This window comes from Eulemur rufifrons, chromosome 17, assembly GCF_041146395.1.
Source record: "Eulemur rufifrons isolate Redbay chromosome 17, OSU_ERuf_1, whole genome shotgun sequence".
NCBI classification, from domain to species: domain Eukaryota; kingdom Metazoa; phylum Chordata; class Mammalia; order Primates; family Lemuridae; genus Eulemur; species Eulemur rufifrons.
The window spans coordinates 79,437,977-79,459,075 of NC_090999.1; the positions used below are offsets into that span (position 1 = coordinate 79,437,977).

The 21,099-nt window shown below is 38.2% G+C and overlaps 1 protein-coding gene across 26 annotated transcripts in view; it reads left to right on the forward strand.

Moving 5' to 3' along the window:
• The window catches only part of APC (APC regulator of WNT signaling pathway), a 121,769-nt gene extending 107,916 nt beyond the window's left edge, over nt 1-13,853 (forward strand). For all 26 annotated transcript variants that reach the window (XM_069492452.1, XM_069492456.1, XM_069492467.1 and 23 more), the window contains 2 exons: nt 3,012-3,226; nt 5,174-13,853. In XM_069492452.1, the coding sequence (XP_069348553.1) occupies nt 3,012-3,226; nt 5,174-11,753 (6,795 nt within the window). In that variant the 3' untranslated portion in view covers nt 11,754-13,853. The remainder of the gene's footprint in view (nt 1-3,011; nt 3,227-5,173) is intronic.
• Nucleotides 13,854-21,099: the final 7,246 nt, after the last annotated feature.

Below are 21,099 nucleotides of genomic sequence, written 5' to 3' on the forward strand. Positions count from 1 at the left end.
TTATATATTTGAAATGTGTGCAGTTTATTGTTCTTCAATTACACCTCAATAAAGTACAAAAAAATTAGTACCATGCACCCTTACAGACTCCTAATCTGATAACCAGTATATTTTCAGAAAGATTTAATGTGTTTGTATGTATTATGAAAACTTGTACTGCTGCTCACTAGTTCAAGACCTAAGTCTCTTTCAAGGACCTAAACTCATCTGTAAGTTTTTAATGCATGACTAATCTTAAGAGAAGCTAGCCACCAGGAATTTATAATATCCAATTCTGATTTGAGCCTGCTTCTGGTTACCAATATTAGAATTTATTTGTTCCTCTTTTTCTATATCCAGTGCAGCATTCATTATGAACATTCTTTTTCTCTTTTTCATTAGACATCTCCTCCCTCTCAACTTCATTTACCACTAATGACCAAGAGAATCAGAACTACCTTCTGTCTCCCCAGCATGTGTTACATCACTTTAACTCCATTCAGCTACCTCCTAACTCTTCTGCACAGTAGAGCCTTTCCTTCACCTGCACTCTGTGCCCCAAACTTTGCTGTTTACTTAAAGCTATTCGTCCCTTACTCTTGTCTTCTGCAGCTTCTCTACTGGATCCTTCCTTTTTATGTTTCAACTATTTGTAGGAACCCTCGTATTTTGAAAACGGAAATGAAAATTCTCTGTGACTTCTTCTAACTAAGGCAATGCAGTGTTTCTCTTTTCCTGTAACAACCAAAGCCCTGAACATGTCACTTGCTTAATTTCCTTTTTTTTTTTTTAAGTGCCAGGATCTCTCTTTGTTGCCCAGATTAGAGTGCAATGGTATGATCATAACTCACTGTAACCTTGAATTCCCGGGCTCAAGCAATCCTCCTGCCTCAGCCTCTCCAGTAGCTGGAACTACAGGTGCTCACTACCACGCCTGGCAATTTTCTTTATTTTTTATAGAGATGGGGGTCTCACTATGTTGCCTAGGCTGGTCTTGAACTCCTGGCCTCAAGTAATTCTCCCACCTCAGCCTCCCAAAGTGCTAGGATCACAAGCATGAGATACTGCGCCAGCAATTGCTTCATTTCTTAACCAGCCATACCATCTTTCTCCTCATTTTGCTTCTGGAACAACCCCCCCTCCTTGGTCACAAAATCTGGATTTATTGATTTACTTAGGTTTTTCTGTTCTATTAATACCTTCACCTGTATTTTATACTTTTTGATCACACACCTTATTAAAACTCCTCCTGTAGCTTTCGCTACTTATCTTTCCAAACTCTAATTATTTCTTCTTGCCTCCTCTAATGCAAACTGTAAAACATTTTTTTTTTTTTTTTTTGAGACAGAGTCTCACTCTCTTGCCCAGGCTAGAGTGCCGTGGCGTCAGCCTCGCTCACAGCAACCTCAAACTCCTGGGCTCAAGCAATCCTCCTGCCTCAGCCTCTCAAGTAGCTGGGACTACAGGCATGCACCACCATGCCTGGCTAATTTTTTCTATATATATTTTTAGTTGTCTATATAATTTCTTTCTATTTTTAGTAGAGATGGGGTCTCGCTCTTGCTCAGGCTGGTCTCGAACTCCTGATCTCAAATGATCCACCCACCTCAGCCTCCCAGAGTGCTAGGATTACAGGCGTGAGCCACTGCGCCCGGCCTGTAAAACATTTTTGAAACAAAATGCTTGGCCCTTGACGTGTAGTCTCACAGAGAGCAACTTGTGGGCCAGTTGCAGTTACACTCACTCTAAATTCTTGCTTGTTCTCTGGATCCTTGGAATGCCCCACCTTTTACCTCAATCACAGGGTCATTAAAATTGAGCTCTTACCCTTCTCGTATCTTGATTGTTAAAAGCACTTACTTCCTGCCTCCTACTATTTCTCTGATAAATAGTGTCTATACCTGCTCGTAGATTGTTTAATTCATTTGATTTCTTAATGAGAATAAAGTGGCTAGCTGTTTATTGGATTAGACCCAAAATGCTGGCCGTAGCATTCAGAGCCTGTCTTTTACCTCTCTGGACTCCTGTGTATCTTCTTTCTGTTCATCAGTCCTTTCTTGCTTATTCCTGTTTCCATGCCTTTCCTCATTCTACTTCCCCTCAGCAGCAAAGGTCTTATCCTCCTGTAGACCTATTCTCCTCTATAAAATATTTGATTTGATAAAATTCAGGTTGTTGCAATCTTTCCTTTAGAGCACTTTGTTTCATGTATGTTTTTGTATCTTTTTTCCCCCAAAGTAGATGGTTAGTACCTTCAAAGCAGGTATCAGTTTGCTGTGTTTGTATTCTCTGAAGTGTTTCTAATTATGATAGGCACAGGGTTGATTTCTAATGAATGTTTGTTCCTTGATGGATATATCATAAGAAGAAAGAGTGACATCAGGATCATGGCAAGTTTTGACCAGTATCTTTAATTGTATATCAGAATGTTTCTATGGCAATTACAATTTGACAGTTTACTATGATATTATATACTAGGCAGTTCTCGTTTTTTGTAATAAGGTTTTGGGGAATTTTAAGAGATTATAGTTTTTATAGTACCCTTCCTTCAGAGTTACATTGTTACTTTAATCAGTCATATATAGATATATGTTTTTTATACAAACAGAATATTGTATGTACTGAATTGCAACTTGCTCTTGTCACTTAATACTTCTTACATATCTTTCCATATCTATATATGATAGAGGTTTTTTTAATTCAGTTTCTATTATCCTGAAAATGTTATCTTTTCATAATGTACATTAGTTCTGCTTCATATTCTAATACAAGTTCTTTTAAGATAAGTGTGTACCATCTAACACTTAGAATGAAGTTTATAAAGGTCATTAATTTAATATTGTGTTCTGCTGTTTTATGGGATATCACTGACTTAAATTCTGTTTGGTACTTTATGAAAGTTTTTCTAAGTAATTTACCAGTGACAGGTGATCAAAGGAGATAAAATAATTTTTATTCTATAGCAGTAAACAGAAGTTCTGAGAGACAAATTCCAGCTCTAATTAGATGATGCATATTCTGTTTCTTAATAGGAATCAACCCTCAAAAGTGTACTGAGTGCCTTATGGAATTTGTCAGCACACTGCACTGAGAATAAAGCTGACATATGTGCTGTAGATGGTGCACTTGCATTTTTGGTTGGCACTCTCACTTACCGGAGCCAGACAAATACTTTAGCCATTATTGAAAGTGGAGGTGGGATATTACGGAATGTGTCCAGCTTGATAGCTACAAATGAAGACCACAGGTATGTACAAAGTTTTATATTACTTTTTTAATGAATTGGTATAGAATCCATACCTTCAAGAAGACCTAATTGTAAGCAGTGTTTTAAATATTTATGAAAGTTCTAAGGCAAAATAGATTTATTGTGGTGAAAAGATTACACTGATGAGTTAAACTAGGAGTTAGTTTTTATTGTAATAACAGTTTAGAGTATCATAAAGGAGTGTAGAAATAAACAATTGATAGTTGAGAGGTACAGCCCATATATGGAAGAAAAAATAAAAGTCACAAATATTGGAACAAAATCCTTTTCTTTTTATTAGTTACAGTATAAAGGAATATGAAAACAAAACAAAAATTATGAGGATGATTTCAAAACAAAAACTATGAGCATGATCCAGAGAGTATAAAGGTTCACTTTTTTCTAATGATGTCTTGGCATCAATAATCATAATATTATTCAGCCAACAGCCATTCTATCTATCCAATCTGCTAAAGCTGTGAAGCCTAAGAGAGCTCCTCAGATACAGGGCACAAAGAACATGAGGTCCTTTTAGTAAAAGAACCTGTAAGAAAATAAACATCTTTAGTTTTTTTGTTGTTGTGAGATTTTTTTGTTATTTTACAGTAGAAACGGCCTTTATTGGTTGCAACTTGAAGTGTAAGACGAGGGGATAGGATAGTTCCCGCTCCTGAGGCAGCATCCATAGTCTCTGCGGCTGCTCTCCTTTTTTTTTTTTTTTTTTTTTTAAGACAGGGTCTCATTCTGTCACCCTGCTGGAGTGCAGTGGCATAATCATAGCTCACTGTAACCTCAAACTCCTGGGCTCAAACAATCCTCCCGCTTCAGCCTCTGGAGTAGCCAAGACTTACAGGCACACATCACCATGCCTTGCTAATATTTTTTTTTTTTTTTTGGTAGAGACAGGTCTCACTATGTTGCCCAGGCTGGTCTTGAACTCCCAGCCTCAAACAATCCTCCCCCTACCTCAGCCTTCCAAAGTGTTGGGATTATAGGCATGAGCCACCATGCCTGGCCTTTCTTTTACTTTTTGATGCACAAACTATAAGCCTTATATCCCTTTCTGCTATGCACAGAAGACTCCTTAAACCCAATAAGTACATAGTTGACTAGTTGACTACTGGACTGCTGCGTGAAGACCACCACGTTAAAGCTTATTGTGCACCTTTGCCAGTGTGTTTTAAAGCCCACTAAAGCTGAATGTGCTGTCACTAAACTCCAGTTTGCCGTGCATTAAACAAGCTAGAGCTCTTTCAAGTCCTAGAGTTCATTATGCATATTCTCAGTCCTTATTTTTATATGCTTTGAATGTTTTAAAAACCTTAAATCAATGTTATTTTTTAAAATAATGACTATACAATCTGTCAGAGATCACTTGTAAGGGTGATACAAGTAAGCACTTGATTTTAAGTATCACAAAATCAAGCCAGAGATGTAGAGATTACTCTAAAAAGTAAGTTTGCTGATCTAGGAGCTTATAGTGTGCTCCCTGACTACATAAAGATCTATCAGCCGATTCTATCTAGCTTTTCCAAGTTGTCTCAGTATCAGCATCGTAGTGGCACCCATCCATAGATTTAATTACCACAAAGTCCCTATTCAGCATAAGATTTCTTGATATATTTATAGTTTTTAAGTTGGGAAACTGTTATCATGTGAATATAGTAAATGAATCTGCTTCCTCCCCCCCCCAAATTTTTTAAACCATTGGGTCAGAATAGGAAATGTAAAATAGATTAAAAAAGTAACACTTTTAGTTTGACAGATGAGTAATGTTTAAAACAGTAAACATTAAATGAAATAAGAAAGAACAAGAGGAGATGTGGAATGCTTAGAGTTTATAGAATAATTGGTATAATATTATGTCTATTGTTTTCTATCCTTTTATTTGCTGTTACTACACACAGATTTTGACCTTAATTTTGGAATCTTTTGGTTTTATTTCAGGCAAATCCTAAGAGAGAACAACTGCCTACAAACCTTATTACAACACTTGAAATCTCACAGTTTGACAATAGTCAGTAATGCATGCGGAACTTTGTGGAATCTCTCAGCAAGAAATCCTAAAGACCAGGAAGCATTATGGGACATGGGGGCAGTCAGCATGCTCAAGAACCTTATTCATTCAAAGCACAAAATGATTGCTATGGGAAGTGCTGCAGCTCTGAGGAATCTCATGGCAAATAGACCTGCAAAGTATAAGGATGCCAATATTATGTCACCTGGTTCAAGCTTGCCATCTCTTCATGTTAGGAAGCAAAAAGCCCTAGAAGCAGAATTAGATGCTCAGCATTTATCAGAAACTTTTGACAATATTGACAATTTAAGTCCCAAGGCATCTCATCGTAGTAAACAGAGGCACAAACAAAATCTCTATGGCGACTATGTTTTTGACACCAATCGACATGATGATAATAGGTCAGACAATTTTAATACTGGAAACATGACTGTCCTTTCACCATATTTGAATACTACAGTATTACCCAGCTCCTCTTCATCAAGGGGAAGTTTAGATAGTTCTCGTTCTGAAAAAGATAGAAGTTTGGAGAGGGAACGAGGAATTGGCCTAGGCAACTACCATCCAACAACAGAAAATCCAGGAACCTCCTCAAAACGAGGTTTGCAGATCTCCACCACTGCAGCACAGATTGCTAAAGTCATGGAAGAAGTATCAGCCATTCATACCTCCCAGGAAGACAGAAGCTCTGGGTCTACCACTGAGTTACACTGTGTGACAGAGGAGAGGAATGCACTAAGAAGAAGCTCTGCTGCCCACACACATTCAAACACTTATAATTTCACTAAGCCAGAAAATTCAAATAGGACATGTTCTATGCCTTATGCCAAACTGGAATATAAGAGATCTTCAAATGATAGTTTAAATAGTGTCAGTAGTAGTGATGGTTATGGTAAAAGAGGTCAAATGAAACCCTCAATTGAATCCTATTCTGAAGATGATGAAAGTAAGTTTTGCAGTTATGGTCAATATCCAGCTGACCTAGCCCATAAAATACATAGTGCAAATCATATGGATGATAATGATGGAGAACTAGATACACCAATAAATTATAGTCTTAAATATTCAGATGAGCAGTTGAACTCTGGAAGGCAAAGTCCTTCACAGAATGAAAGATGGGCAAGACCCAAACACATAATAGAAGATGAAATAAAACAAAGTGAGCAAAGACAATCAAGGAGTCAAAGCACAACTTATCCCGTATATACTGAGAGCACTGATGATAAACACCTCAAGTTCCAGCCACATTTTGGACAGCAGGAATGTGTTTCCCCATATAGGTCAAGGGGAGCCAGTGGTTCAGAAACAAATCGAGTGGGTTCTAATCATGGGATTAATCAAAATGTAAGCCAGTCTTTGTGTCAGGAAGATGACTATGAAGATGATAAGCCAACCAACTATAGTGAACGTTACTCTGAGGAAGAGCAACATGAAGAAGAAGAGAGACCAACAAATTATAGCATAAAATATAATGAAGAAAAACATCATGTGGATCAGCCTATTGATTATAGTTTGAAATATGCCACAGACATTTCTTCCTCACAGAAACAGTCATTTTCATTCTCAAAGAGTTCGTCTGGACAAAGTACTAAAACTGAACATATCTCTTCAAGCAGTGAGAATACATCCACACCTTCATCTAATTCCAAGAGGCAGAATCAGCTCCATCCAAGTTCAGCCCAAAGTAGAAGTGGTCAGACTCAAAAAGCTACCTCTTGCAAAGTTTCCTCTATCAACCAAGAAACCATACAGACTTACTGTGTTGAAGATACCCCAATATGTTTTTCAAGGTGTAGTTCATTATCATCTTTGTCATCAGCTGAAGATGAAATAGGATGTGATCAGACAACACAGGAGGCAGATTCTGCTAATACTTTGCAGATAGCAGAAATAAAAGAAAACAGTGGAACTAGGTCAACTGAAGATCCTGTGAGTGAGGTTCCAGCAGTGTCACAGCACATTAGAACCAAATCCAGCAGACTCCAGGCTTCTGGTTTATCTTCAGAATCAACCAGGCAAAAAGCTGTTGAATTTTCTTCAGGGGCCAAATCGCCCTCCAAAAGTGGTGCTCAGACACCCAAAAGTCCACCGGAGCACTATGTTCAGGAGACTCCACTCATGTTTAGCAGATGTACTTCTGTCAGTTCACTTGACAGTTTTGAGAGTCGTTCGATTGCCAGCTCTGTTCAGAGTGAACCATGCAGTGGCATGGTAAGTGGCATTATAAGCCCCAGTGACCTCCCAGATAGCCCTGGACAAACCATGCCACCAAGCAGAAGTAAAACCCCTCCACCTCCTCCTCAAACAGTTCAAACCAAGCGAGAGGTACCTAAAAATAAAGTACCTCCTGCCGAAAAGCGAGATAGCGGCCCTAAGCAAGCTGCTGTAAACGCTGCGGTTCAGAGGGTCCAGGTTCTTCCAGATGCTGATACTTTATTACATTTTGCCACAGAAAGTACTCCAGATGGATTTTCTTGTTCATCTAGCCTGAGTGCTCTGAGTCTTGATGAGCCATTTATACAAAAAGATGTGGAATTAAGAATAATGCCTCCGGTTCAGGAAAATGACAATGGGAATGAAACAGAATCAGAACCACCTGAGGAATCAAATGAAAACCAGGAAAAAGAGACAGAAAAACCTATTGATTCTGAGAAAGATCTATTAGATGATTCAGATGATGATGATATTGAAATACTAGAAGAATGTATTATTTCTGCCATGCCAACAAAGTCATCACATAAAGCCAAAAAACCAGCCCAGACTGCTTCAAAATTACCTCCCCCTGTGGCGAGGAAACCAAGTCAACTTCCTGTGTACAAACTTCTACCATCACAAAACAGGATACAGTCACAAAAGCATGTTAGTTTTACACCAGGAGATGATATGCCACGAGTGTATTGTGTAGAAGGGACACCTATAAACTTTTCCACAGCTACATCTCTAAGTGATCTAACAATAGAGTCTCCTCCAAATGAGTTAGCTGCTGGAGAAACTGTTAGAGCAGGAGCACAGTCAGGTGAGTTTGAAAAACGAGATACCATTCCTACAGAAGGCAGAAGTACAGATGAGGCTCAAAGAGGAAAAACCTCATCTATAACTGTACCTGAATTGGATGACAATAAAACAGAGGAAGGTGATATTCTTGCAGAATGCATTAATTCTGCTATGCCCAAAGGAAAAAGTCACAAGCCTTTCCGTGTGAAAAAGATAATGGACCAGGTCCAGCAAGCATCTGTGTCTTCACCTGGAACTAACAAAAATCAATTAGATGGTAAGAAAAAGAAACCTACTTCACCAGTAAAACCTATACCACAAAATACTGAATGTAGGGCACATGTAAGAAAAAATGCAGACTCAAAAAATACTTTAAGTGCTGAAAGAGCTTTCTCAGACAACAAAGATTCAAAGAAACAGAACTTGAAAAATAATCCCAAGGACTTCAATAATAAGCTACCAAATAATGAAGATAGAGTCAGAGGAAGTTTTACTTTTGATTCACCTCATCACTACACACCCATTGAAGGAACACCTTACTGTTTTTCACGAAATGATTCTTTGAGTTCTCTAGATTTTGATGATGATGATGTTGACCTTTCCAGGGAAAAGGCTGAATTAAGAAAAGGGAAAGAAAATAAGGTCTCAGAAACTAAAGTTACCAGTCACACAGAACTATCCTCTTCAAATCAACAATCGGTTAATAAGACACAAGCTGTTACAAAACATCCAATAAATCGAGGTCAATCTAAACCTGTACTGCAGAAACAATCCACTTTTCCTCAGTCATCCAAAGACATTCCAGACAGAGGAGCAGCAACTGATGAAAAATTACAGAATTTTGCTATTGAAAATACTCCAGTTTGCTTTTCTCGTAATTCCTCTCTGAGTTCTCTCAGTGACATTGACCAAGAAAACAATAATAACAAAGAAAATGAACCTATCAAAGAGACCGAGCCCCCTGACTCACAGGGAGAACCAAATAAACCTCAGGCATCTGGTTATGCTCCTAAATCTTTTCATGTTGAAGACACCCCCGTTTGTTTCTCAAGAAACAGTTCTCTCAGTTCTCTTAGTATTGACTCTGAAGATGACCTGTTGCAGGAATGTATAAGTTCTGCAATGCCAAAAAAGAAAAAGCCTTCAAGACTCAAGGGTGATCATGAAAAACATAGTCCCAGAAATATGGGAGGCATATTAGCTGAAGACTTGACACTTGATTTGAAAGATATACAGAGACCAGATTCAGAACATGGTTTATCCCCTGATTCAGAAAATTTTGATTGGAAAGCTATCCAGGAAGGTGCAAATTCCATAGTGAGTAGTTTACATCAAGCTGCTGCTGCTGCATGTTTATCTAGACAAGCTTCATCTGATTCAGATTCCATCCTTTCACTGAAATCAGGCATCTCTCTGGGATCACCATTTCATCTTACACCTGATCAAGAGGAAAAACCCTTTGCAAGTAATAAAGGCCCACGAATTCTAAAACCTGGGGAGAAAAGTACATTGGAAACTAAAAAGATAGAATGTGAAAATAAAGGAATCAAAGGAGGAAAAAAAGTTTATAAAAGTTTGATTACTGGAAAAGTGCGATCTAATTCAGAAGTTTCAAGCCAAATGAAGCAGCCCCTTCAAACAAACATGCCTTCAATCTCTCGAGGTAGGACAATGATTCATATTCCAGGAGTTCGAAATAGCTCCTCAAGTACAAGTCCTGTTTCTAAAAAAGGTCCACCCCTTAAGACTCCAGCCTCCAAAAGCCCTAGTGAAGGTCAGACAGCCACCACTTCTCCCAGGGGACCCAAGCCATCGGTGAAATCAGAATTGAGTCCTGTTGCCAGGCAGGCATCCCAAATAGGTGGGTCAAATAAAGGGTCTTCTAGATCAGGATCCAGAGATTCCACTCCTTCAAGACCTGCCCAGCAGCCATTAAGTAGACCTATGCAGTCTCCAGGACGAAATTCAATTTCCCCTGGTAGAAACGGAATAAGTCCTCCTAACAAATTATCTCAACTGCCAAGGACGTCATCCCCTAGTACTGCTTCAACTAAGTCCTCAGGTTCTGGGAAAATGTCATATACATCTCCAGGCAGACAGATGAGCCAGCAGAACCTTACCAAACAAACAGGTTTATCCAAGAATGGCAGTAGCATCCCAAGAAGTGAGTCTGCCTCCAAAGGACTAAATCAGATGAATAATAGCAATGGAGCCAATAAAAAGGTAGAACTTTCTAGAATGTCTTCAACTAAATCAAGTGGAAGTGAATCTGATAGATCAGAAAGACCTGTATTAGTACGCCAGTCAACTTTCATCAAAGAAGCTCCAAGCCCAACCTTAAGGAGAAAATTGGAGGAATCTGCTTCATTTGAATCTCTGTCTCCATCTTCTAGACCAGATTCTCCCACTAGGTCCCAGGCACAAACTCCAGTTTTAAGTCCTTCCCTTCCTGATATGTCTTTATCCACACATTCATCTGTTCAGGCTGGTGGATGGCGAAAACTTCCGCCTAATCTCAGTCCCACAGTAGAGTATAATGATGGAAGACCAGCAAAGCGTCATGATATAGCCCGCTCCCATTCTGAAAGTCCTTCCAGACTTCCAATCAATAGGGCAGGAACCTGGAAACGTGAACACAGCAAACACTCATCATCCCTTCCTCGAGTAAGCACTTGGAGAAGAACTGGAAGTTCCTCTTCAATTCTTTCTGCTTCCTCAGAATCCAGTGAAAAAGCAAAAAGTGAAGATGAAAAACATGTGAACTCTATTTCAGGAACCAAACAAAGTAAAGAAAACCAAGTATCCACAAAAGGAACATGGAGAAAAATAAAAGAAAGTGAAATTTCTCCCACAAATAGTACTTCTCAGACCACTTCCTCAGGTGCTACAAATGGTGCTGAATCAAAGACTCTAATTTATCAAATGGCACCTGCTGTTTCTAAAACAGAGGATGTTTGGGTTAGAATTGAGGACTGTCCCATTAACAACCCTAGATCTGGAAGGTCTCCCACAGGTAATACTCCCCCAGTGATTGACAGTGTTTCAGAAAAAGGAAACCCAAATGTTAAAGATTCAAAAGATAATCAGGGAAAACAAAATGTGGGTAATGGCGCTGCTTCCGTGCGCACCACGGGTTTGGAAAATCGTCTGAACTCCTTTATTCAGGTGGATGCCCCAGACCAAAAAGGAACTGAGACAAAACCGGGACAAAGTAATCCAGTCCCTGCATCAGAGACCAATGAAAGTTCCATAGCAGAGCGCACCCCATTCAGTTCTAGCAGCTCAAGCAAACACAGTTCACCTAGTGGGACTGTTGCTGCCAGAGTGACTCCATTTAATTACAACCCAAGCCCTAGGAAAAGCAGCGCAGATAGCACTTCAGCCCGGCCGTCTCAGATCCCAACACCAGTGAATAACAACACGAAGAAACGAGACTCAAAAACTGACAGTGCAGAATCCAGTGGAACTCAAAGTCCTAAGCGCCATTCTGGGTCTTACCTTGTGACATCTGTTTGAAAGAGCTGGAAGGATGAAACTAAGAAAATTGTATGTTAATTACAACTGCTATATAGAAATTTTGTTTCAAATGAAACTTTAAAAGACTGAAAAATTTTGTAAATAGGTTTGATTCTTGTTAGAGGGTTTTTGTTCTGGAAGCCATATTTGATAGTATACTTTGTCTTCACTGGTCATATTTTGGGAGGCACCCTCGATAGCTAGGAAAAAATCGTAAAGCCAAGTATATTTGTACAGTATGTTTTACATGTATTTAACTAGCATCCCATCCCAACATCCTTTAATTATTGCTTGTCTTAAAATAATGAACACTACAGATAGAAAATATGATATATTGCTGTTATCAATCATTTCTAGGTTATTAACTGACTAAACTTACATCAGGGAAAAATTGGTATTTATGCAAAAAAAAAAAGTTTTAGTCTTTGTGAGTCCATCTAACGTCATAATTAATCATGTGGCTGTGAAATTCACAGTAATATGGTTCCCAATGAACACGTTTACCCAGCCTGCTTCGCTTTACTGCATGGATGAAACCGATGGTTCAATTTCAGAAGTAATGATTAACAGTTCTGTGGTCACATGACATGCATAGAGATAGCTACAGTGTAATGATTTACACTATTTTGTGCTCAAAATAAAAAAAAAGTCTGTGTAACTGTAAAACATTGAATGAAACTATTTTACCTGAACTAGATTTTATCTGAAAGTAGGTAGAATTTTTGCTATGCTGTAACTTGTTGTATATTCTGGTATTTGAGGTGAGATGGCTGCTCTTTTATTAATGAGACATGAATCGTGTCTCAACAGAAACTAAATGAACATTTCAGAATAAATTATTGCTGTAAGTAAACTATTAATTGAAATTGGTATTTGTTTGAAAGGTCTTGTTTCACATTTGTATTAATAATTGTCAAAAGGGCCTCTTAAAAGCTTATATAAATTTTTTTCTTCAGATTCTATGCATTAAGAGTAAAATTCTTACTGTAATAAAAACAATTGAAGAAGACTGTTGCCACTTAACCATTCCGTGTATTGGCACTTAACCATTCCTGACGTTTTTCTTTATGTGATTAGCACTTCCTGATGTTTAATATTGTTCCACTTAAACATTTTTTTCTTACTCTGCTGCAGCTCATTTAAAATAAATTCATATACTAGTAATGTAAACTGCCTAGCACAGGACTAAGCATTGAACATAATAGGCCCACATAGATTATTTCCTTTTTCTTAATAGAATTCTGTACTTGAAAAACTGATGATATTCATAGGTATTAATACAAGTGGTCTCTTCAAGCTTTACAGTGTAACTTGTCTTGCCCCTTCATCTTCTCCTTGTCACTACTGGGTCTGACATGGACGCTTTTTATCACCGTATATATTAGGGCAAAATTTCAGCAGCCAAATATAATTAGCACTTTGCCATACTCAGAAAATACAAATCACATGGAACTTCAGAGGTAGATTTAATACCACTAAGATATTCAAAAGAATATTTTAAAATCCCTGCCTGTTAAGGCAAACTTTGGTTTTGGTAGGCACAGTCCTTGGGTATGTATTAAATGTCCCCTTATACAACGGGGAAGGGAGGGAAATCCTTCCTGAAGGAAAATAAACTGACACATTTATTAACAAAGAGAATTTACTTAATTTATCTTTCCTGATTTGTTCTAAGAGATCAGAGGGTGACTGTGTTCATAAATGCTCACATATTGGTTGAATAAATGAAAAATTATTTTAATGATAAAATTCATACACTCTATTTGGGGAAGGGAAACCATTTTTAGGCCTGGTGGGGCACTGGGAAGAGGAGAGAGGAGTAAGCACAGGTAGCTGGTGCCCTTGAAATCACATCACGTGGCTAATTATCTAACCCTTACCTGTGTTTATAACTTACAGGTAATAAGGAGGATTTTTTTTTCTAAGGTAAAATACCAGTAAATAAAGTGCTATGATTTGAACTAAGGTGTTTGACTCAAAAACCCATACTCTTTCCACTGCACCACTTTGTGAACACCTCAGTTTACTGTCTTTGGAATATATCTACATTTAAATTTTCGTCAACTTTTATCTGAAAGGAATTGTTTAGGAATAATACTATGTTTATATTGCACAACAGGGATACATGCATATAGGTCATAGTTGTTTCCTTTTAGTTCCAATTTTCTATTTTTCTGAATTACTGAATACCAGTTTTTATAAACCACTGTATTTTTATGGAAAGAGATGGGATGTTAATTAGAATAAAATTGCCTTTTCATTCAAGTAAGGTAGGAAACATTATCAATGCTGGAAATGAACAAGTTCATTCCAAGTACCAGGCCAGAAAACTCTGGAATTCCTGTAGGCAACACTATGGGGAGCAGGGCCAATCAGTCCACTCCCCTTTGAGGAACAGGTTGCTGGATGAGACCCTCTAGTTAGAGATAATGGTTCTGAAATACTAAGGGACAAATTTCAATTCTATTTTTAGGTTCATAGGGTGCGGCCATAATTGCTAGCAGGGGGAGGATTAGTTAAGAGCTGTGCTGCCTGTTAAGAGTGGAAGGGGGCACAGGAGAGTGCCCTATCTAGCTTTGGGCTGAGGAAACGACTCCTAAGGCAGTGGTCAAACTAGTGCATTTGAATCACCAGAAATGCTTATTAAAACTTAGCTGGGCCATAACCCCACAGTTTCTGATTCAGTAGGTTTGCAGTAGTGCCCAAGAATTTGCATTTCTAACAAGTTTGAAGGTGAGGCTAATGCTACTGGTCTGGGGACCACACATTTTTGAGAATGACTGCCCTAAGTTATCACAATGAAACTCCTCAAGTGATTGCTTTCAGCTCTGAATTGCAACAACTGGACCTTTAATCTGACAAAGTATACCAACAAACTCTCCTTCGTCTAGGCATGAAAGACTTGAATATTGAGCCATTCAATCTGGTACAGCCCATCTTAACTTCCAATAGCAGGCAAACTTACCAGACGAATGGACAAGAAATTCTAAAGACAATAACTGTCTGAAGGATCAGTTAGTGTTCTCTGAAACAGTTACTGTAAACGGCAATAACTTCAGCAAATATCTAATCTGGATTTGCAGTAAGGTTAGACAGTGGCAGATTGATTTCAGAAAAAAGGAAAACGTCTCCAATAGCAAATCAGATTGATATTTGAGGATAACACTTTACAAATTGCCAAGGCACTAAAAGGGAAATTAATGAGAGGGAAATAATGAAATAAAATAGTAAGCCCCATAAGGATCAAATAGCACTGTAAGTACAGTCTGAATTTTTCTCGATCATATAAAATATAGATCATGTTACTGCAAAGTTAATCAAGTGAAGGGATGAGTCTGTTGCAGAGGATGGGAGCCAGCTGCACAATATCTGAATTCATGTTATCACAGCATGTCTTTGAATCTAAGACAGAAAAGAACAGAGTGCCAGAAATGCAGAAAGTAAATTGCCCACAGCTGAAGAAAGATTTGAGTAGCCAAATCATTAAAATTTACTAAATAAAAATGATTTTTCAAAAGTCCAGTGGCTAAAATAGAGTGTATACATTTTTTTAATTTCTAATAAGCATATTTTCCTCGTATGATGCTGTCTTTAAAGTTTAAAAACTATTCTGTAACGTTGAAACCTATGGACTGTGGCTCCTGTAAACCCCAGGGCATTTTCCTGCCATTCTTACAATTCTGTGGTCTATATAAGTATATTCTGCTTTTTGTTAGGCCATTGATGCTTCTCTCAGCCTGTATGTTCTATATGTATAATATTGTTCTTGGTGCTAAATATACTTTCTTTCCTCTGATCTTCAGGATAATTCTCTACATTTGTGACTATCACTTATTTTCTTGAAGTTATGTGATGTTATTTTTTTTAATTAAAAATACTCAACATAACGTATACCAGTGAAGGTGACCATTGAATATAAAGCAACACTAGTTAAAAAAAAAAAAAAAATGCCAGAATATGCCATTAGTGAAAGAAATGCTAAACATCACCTGCTCTATCTACACCACCTTTTGAAATCCAGACATTTAGCCTCACTGATTGGTCACACAGAACCATGTACTCAATCTTTCTCCCTGACCTTGGCTGTTTGCACCAGAGGTGGATGCCTGACCTAGGGGAAATTCATCATCAGCTGGTCAGTGACCAAAGACTTGAATAACCTTGCTTGGGAAAAAAAAAAAAAAAAAGACAACTAGGCCAATCAATTTGAAATAAGAGTCACAAAGGAAATTTCTGGCTAGTGATTCAATGCTGGAACTGAAAGGTCATGCAGAGTTAAGGCTGAGATTACTATGATTGGCCAGTGGAGAAAGAAGAGAAGGAAACATACAGGAGACAGCAATGAGACAAGAGTCACTAGCTCCTGGAGTCCCCTCAGTCCCTGCCATTTCTGAAACCTAGTTCTACTTTGCTGATTTGGGGACATTTGTGAACTTCTAATCCCACTTTGTTCCTGAAGTAACTTGAAACTAACAGAAAATCACATTTAGACACACATTAGTAAGGTTTTTATAATAATTTCAAAGATAGAGAAAACTTTCTGAAAAACTAGTGGGAAGACAGGCATAGGTTGCCTCCAAAAAAATTATGTTGGTGTCAGATTTCTCTTCAATACTAAATGGTGAAGAAGAAAAAACACCACCACAAAACACTGGAACAATATATGTAGCATTTGGGAGGGAGCAGAAATGGTACCAACTGACATTTATCAACCATCTGGGATTCTTACTGTAGTTTTTAAAACCAAGACCTCTAAATGACAAGATGTTTGTTTTAAAAATATCAGGTATCTCACAGGATCTATGTGAGGGCTAGAAAATTGGTCTTGGAAACTACACAGTGGAAACAATATCCAAACCATACTGTGAGACTGCTTCAGTAAAGACCCAGTTGCTGCCCATAAATGCTGGAACCCTCTGACACCATGGCCGTGAAATAAGATTCCATGTGGCACTTGCATCCTCGCACTGCCTACTGCTTGGGTGGACGTACTGCACATGCCTGTGGAGTCCGGGAAGCTTGTTGTTTTTCGTTTCTCCATTAAGGAGGCTGGATTCATAAGACATGAATTCTCCAAATCTGTGAGGAATGTTGCAAAAGCACTGGGCAACCAGAAACCAGCTGCCCCAGCAGTGAAAATAAATGAAAAGGTATTAAGCAATGAAACTTTTAAACTTGAATAAATATGTAAATAATTGTGGTTAACCTGATAACCTCAATGCGAAATGTCCAAATAACTCAAAACAGAGATGATGAAATGCTTAATAATTTAAATCTTAAATTCAAGATTATTCTAATCCAAACTGAGAAGTAAGGGTTAGCAGGGAGGGAAGAGGCAAAAGCATGCTGTTTTGAATCTTATGTAGGCAGTGTCAACAGATACTGTTTTACTTTTAACTTTGAAAAATACAAATTCAATTTTTTTAATTTAGTGGTTACACCAATGTTTAAAAGAAGTAAAATTTCCCATCCAAATCACTAGCTAAACAATAACAACTAGGAATACTTGAACAAGATATCAAAGAACAAGAGGAAATGGGAGAGGGAAAATTAGCAACAGTGAAGCATGAAATGATGGAATAAATGTATTAAGCACATAATAAAACAACCACTGTTAGACTGGATAAAATAAAATCCTCCAGCTACATGCCACTAACAAAAGACAGTTTAAATCATCCAGAACGGATAAAACTAAAAGTGCAACCACACTTGCACAGTTAAATGCAAAGAAAGCAGTCATGGCAAACTATGTTACTATAATTTTGGATAAAAGGCATCAAACATGATGAAAACAAAATGAATATCAGTTATGAAGCTTTCTTTAAGCACCAAATGATATATCACCAAATGTATGAAAGAAAATGACAAATATAAAAACCCCTGACCTCAAGCAGTCCTCCCACCTCAGCCTCCCACAGTGCTAGGATTACAGGTGTGAGCCACCGCGCCTGGCCAGCAATAGAATTTAATAAGAGTGTGGATCTGGCATTTAGCGACAAAGATATTAGCTCCACCATCAATTTTCTCAGTGTATATGTAAACACCAATTTTAATATTGGCCTTTATTCTCCAATTACTTATATGGCTCTGTGAAAACAACTCGATGGTCAGTAGTCTACTTAAATTACCTTGTTCATTTTCCACTTTTTAATATATGTATGTATATCCTAAAGCAGGTAAACTATGTATTTTAGAGTTCGGATTAATTTCATCTCTAAATGTATTCCTCTATTTTCAGTCATTACAAGAAACACTTGTTACAGGAATTATGTACATTTCAGAAAGAAGTAAGAGTTATTTATTTACATCAGGACCAAACTTAATCTGGTACCTAAGAAACTACAAGAAAGATTGATAGAGAGGAGGTGAGAAAAGTCAGAGGTTTCTGGTCAGACTAGCTGAACATCTATGTTCAGCCCTCATTGGCATGAATGAGCAACCTAACCCCACTGTGACACAAGATTTGGGGGAGATTCTTGTTTGTTTGGTTTGGTTTTTTATTTTGCTTGGTTTTTTTGTTGTTGTTGTTATTGTTGTTTTGTTTTGTTTTGTTTCATCTATAAAGAGAAAACCTATCTCACCTTGCCTGGTTTTCTGAAAAAATGCCTTTGTAGGTGTGGAATAAACAGCTGCTATTAAAATAGGAATGAAACTGTTTAGTTGAACAGAGATGCTGAAATACTGCTTTACAATCAACCTAAGCCATGCAAAAATATACTGGCATACCCAGACATATTGTGGCTTTGGCTCCAGACCACCAAAATAAAGTGACTCACACAATGTTTTGGTTTCCCAGTGCATATAAAAGCTATGTTTACATTATCTTCTAGTCTATTAAGTGTGCAATAGCATTATGCCCCCCAAAATAATGTGCATACCTTAATTTTAAAATATTTTATTGCCAAAAAATGCCAACAATCATCTGAACTTTCAGCAAGTTGTAATCTTTATGCTGGTGGAGGGTCTTTCCTCAGTGTTGGTGGCAGCTGACTGATCAGGGTAGTTGTTGCTGACGGCTGGAAAGGCTGTGGCAATTTCTCCAAATGAGTCAGCAATGAAGTTTTCAGCATCAATTGACACTTCCTTTCATGAAGGATGTCTCTGTAGCATGTGATGCTGTTTGGTAGCATTTTACCCACAGTAGAACTTCTTTCAAAATTGGAGTTAATCCTCTTAAACCCTGTCACTGCTTTATCAACTAAATTTATCTAATATATGAAAGCCTTTGTTGTCATTTCAACAGTGTTCCATGCATCTTCATCAGGAGTAGTTTCCATCTCAAGAAACCACTTTCTTTGCTCATTCATAAGAAAGACCTCCCCATCGTTAAAAAAATTTTTTAAATCTCCAGACACTCATGACTGTAAATCTGTTAAAATTTTATCATGAGACTGCAGCAATTCATTTACTTCTTCAGGGTCCACTTCTTCTCTTTGTAGTTCCCTTGTTATTTTCACCACATCTGTGGGTACTTCTTCCACTGAAGTCTTAAACCCCTCAAAGTCATCCATGGGGGTTGGTATGAACTTCTTTCAAATGCTTGTTAATGTTGATATTTTGACCTCCTCCCATGAATCATGGATGTTCCTAATGGTATCTAGAATGGTGAATCCTCTTGAGAAGGTTTTCTATTTATTTTACCCACTTTCATCAGAGGAATCACTATCTATGGCTGCTATATTCTTAGAAAATGTGTTTAGGTAATAAGACTTGAAAGTTGAAATTACTCTTTGATCAAAGGGCTACATAATGGATGACATGTTAGCAGGCATGAAAACCATATTTATCTCCTGTACATCTCCATCAGAGATCTTGGGTGTCAGTTGGGCATAGTGGCTCACGCCTGTAATACTAGCACTCTGAGAGGCCAAGGTGGGAGGATGGCTTGAGACCAGGAGTTCAAAACGAGCCTGAGCAAGAGCGAGACCCGTCTCTACTAAAAATAGAAAAATTAGCCAGGCCTGGTGGCATGTGCCTATAGTCCCAGCAACTCAGAAGGCTGTGGCAGAAGGATCATTTGAGCCCAGGAGCTTGAGGTTGCTGTGAGCTAGGCTGGTGCCCTGGCACTCTAGCCCGGGCAACAGAGCAAGACTCTATCTCAAAAAAAGAAAGAAAGAAAAGAAAACAACAGAGATCTTGGGTGTGTAGCATTGTCAATGAGCAGTAAGATTTTGAAAAGAATCTTTTTTCCTGAGCAGTAGGTCACAACAGTGGGCTTAAAATATTCAGTAAACCACGCTAGAAACAGATGTGCTGTCATCCAGGCTTTGTTGTTCCATTTATAGAGCACAGTCAAAATTGATTTAGCATAATTCTTAAAGGCCCTGGGATTTTCAGAATGGTCAATGTGCATTAGCTTCAGCTTAAAGTCACCAGCTGCAACATCTCCTAACAAGACTGTCAGCCTTTCTCAAGTTGGGTTTCTGGGGAAAAAAAAAAAAAAAGATGGTCAGCCTGTCCTTTGAAGCTTTGAAGCCCAGCATCTCTAGCCAAGAAAGTCCTAGATGGCATCTTTTTCCAATAGAAGGCTGTTTAGTCTACCTTGAAAATCTGTTGTTTAGTGTAGCCACCTTCATCAGTGATCTTAGCTAGATCTTCTGGATAACCTGCTGCAGCTTCTCCATCAGCACTTGCTGCTTCACCTTGCACTTTTACGTTATGTAGACGGCTTCTTTCCTTAAGCTTCATGTATCAACCTCTGCCAGCTTCAAACTTTCCTTCTGCAGCTTCCTCACCTCTCTCAGCCTTCACAGAATTGAAGAGAGTTAGGGCCTTGCTCTGGATTAGGCTTTGGCTTAAGGGAATATTGTGGCTAGTTTGATCTTCTTTCCACATCACTAAAACTTTCTCCATATCAGCAATTTGATCATTTGTGTGTTTATTGTAGTAATTTCCTTTTAATATCCTTCAAGAACTTTCCCATTGCATTCACAACTTGGCTGTTTGTTGTGTGAGGCCTCGCTTTCGGCCTATCTCAGCTTACATGTGCCTTTGTTACTAAACGTAATCATATCTAGCTTTTGATTTAAAGTGAGGGACGCATGACTTTTCACTTGAACACTTAGAGGCGACTATAGGATTTTAATTGACCTAATTTCAATATTGTTGTGTCTCGGGGAACAGGAAGACTCAAGAGTGGGGTGGAGGAAAATGGCCAGTCCATGGAGCAGTCAGAACACATATAACATTAATTGAATAAGTCTACTGTTTGGACACCGCTCATGGCGCCACAGGAAAGTGACTCCCAATACTGGCAGCCTCTTGAGGTCCAAGAGGGTTTTTGACTTCACAACAAAGAATTCAGGAGTGAGCTGATAGCACAAAGTGAAAGTGAAATTTATTCAGA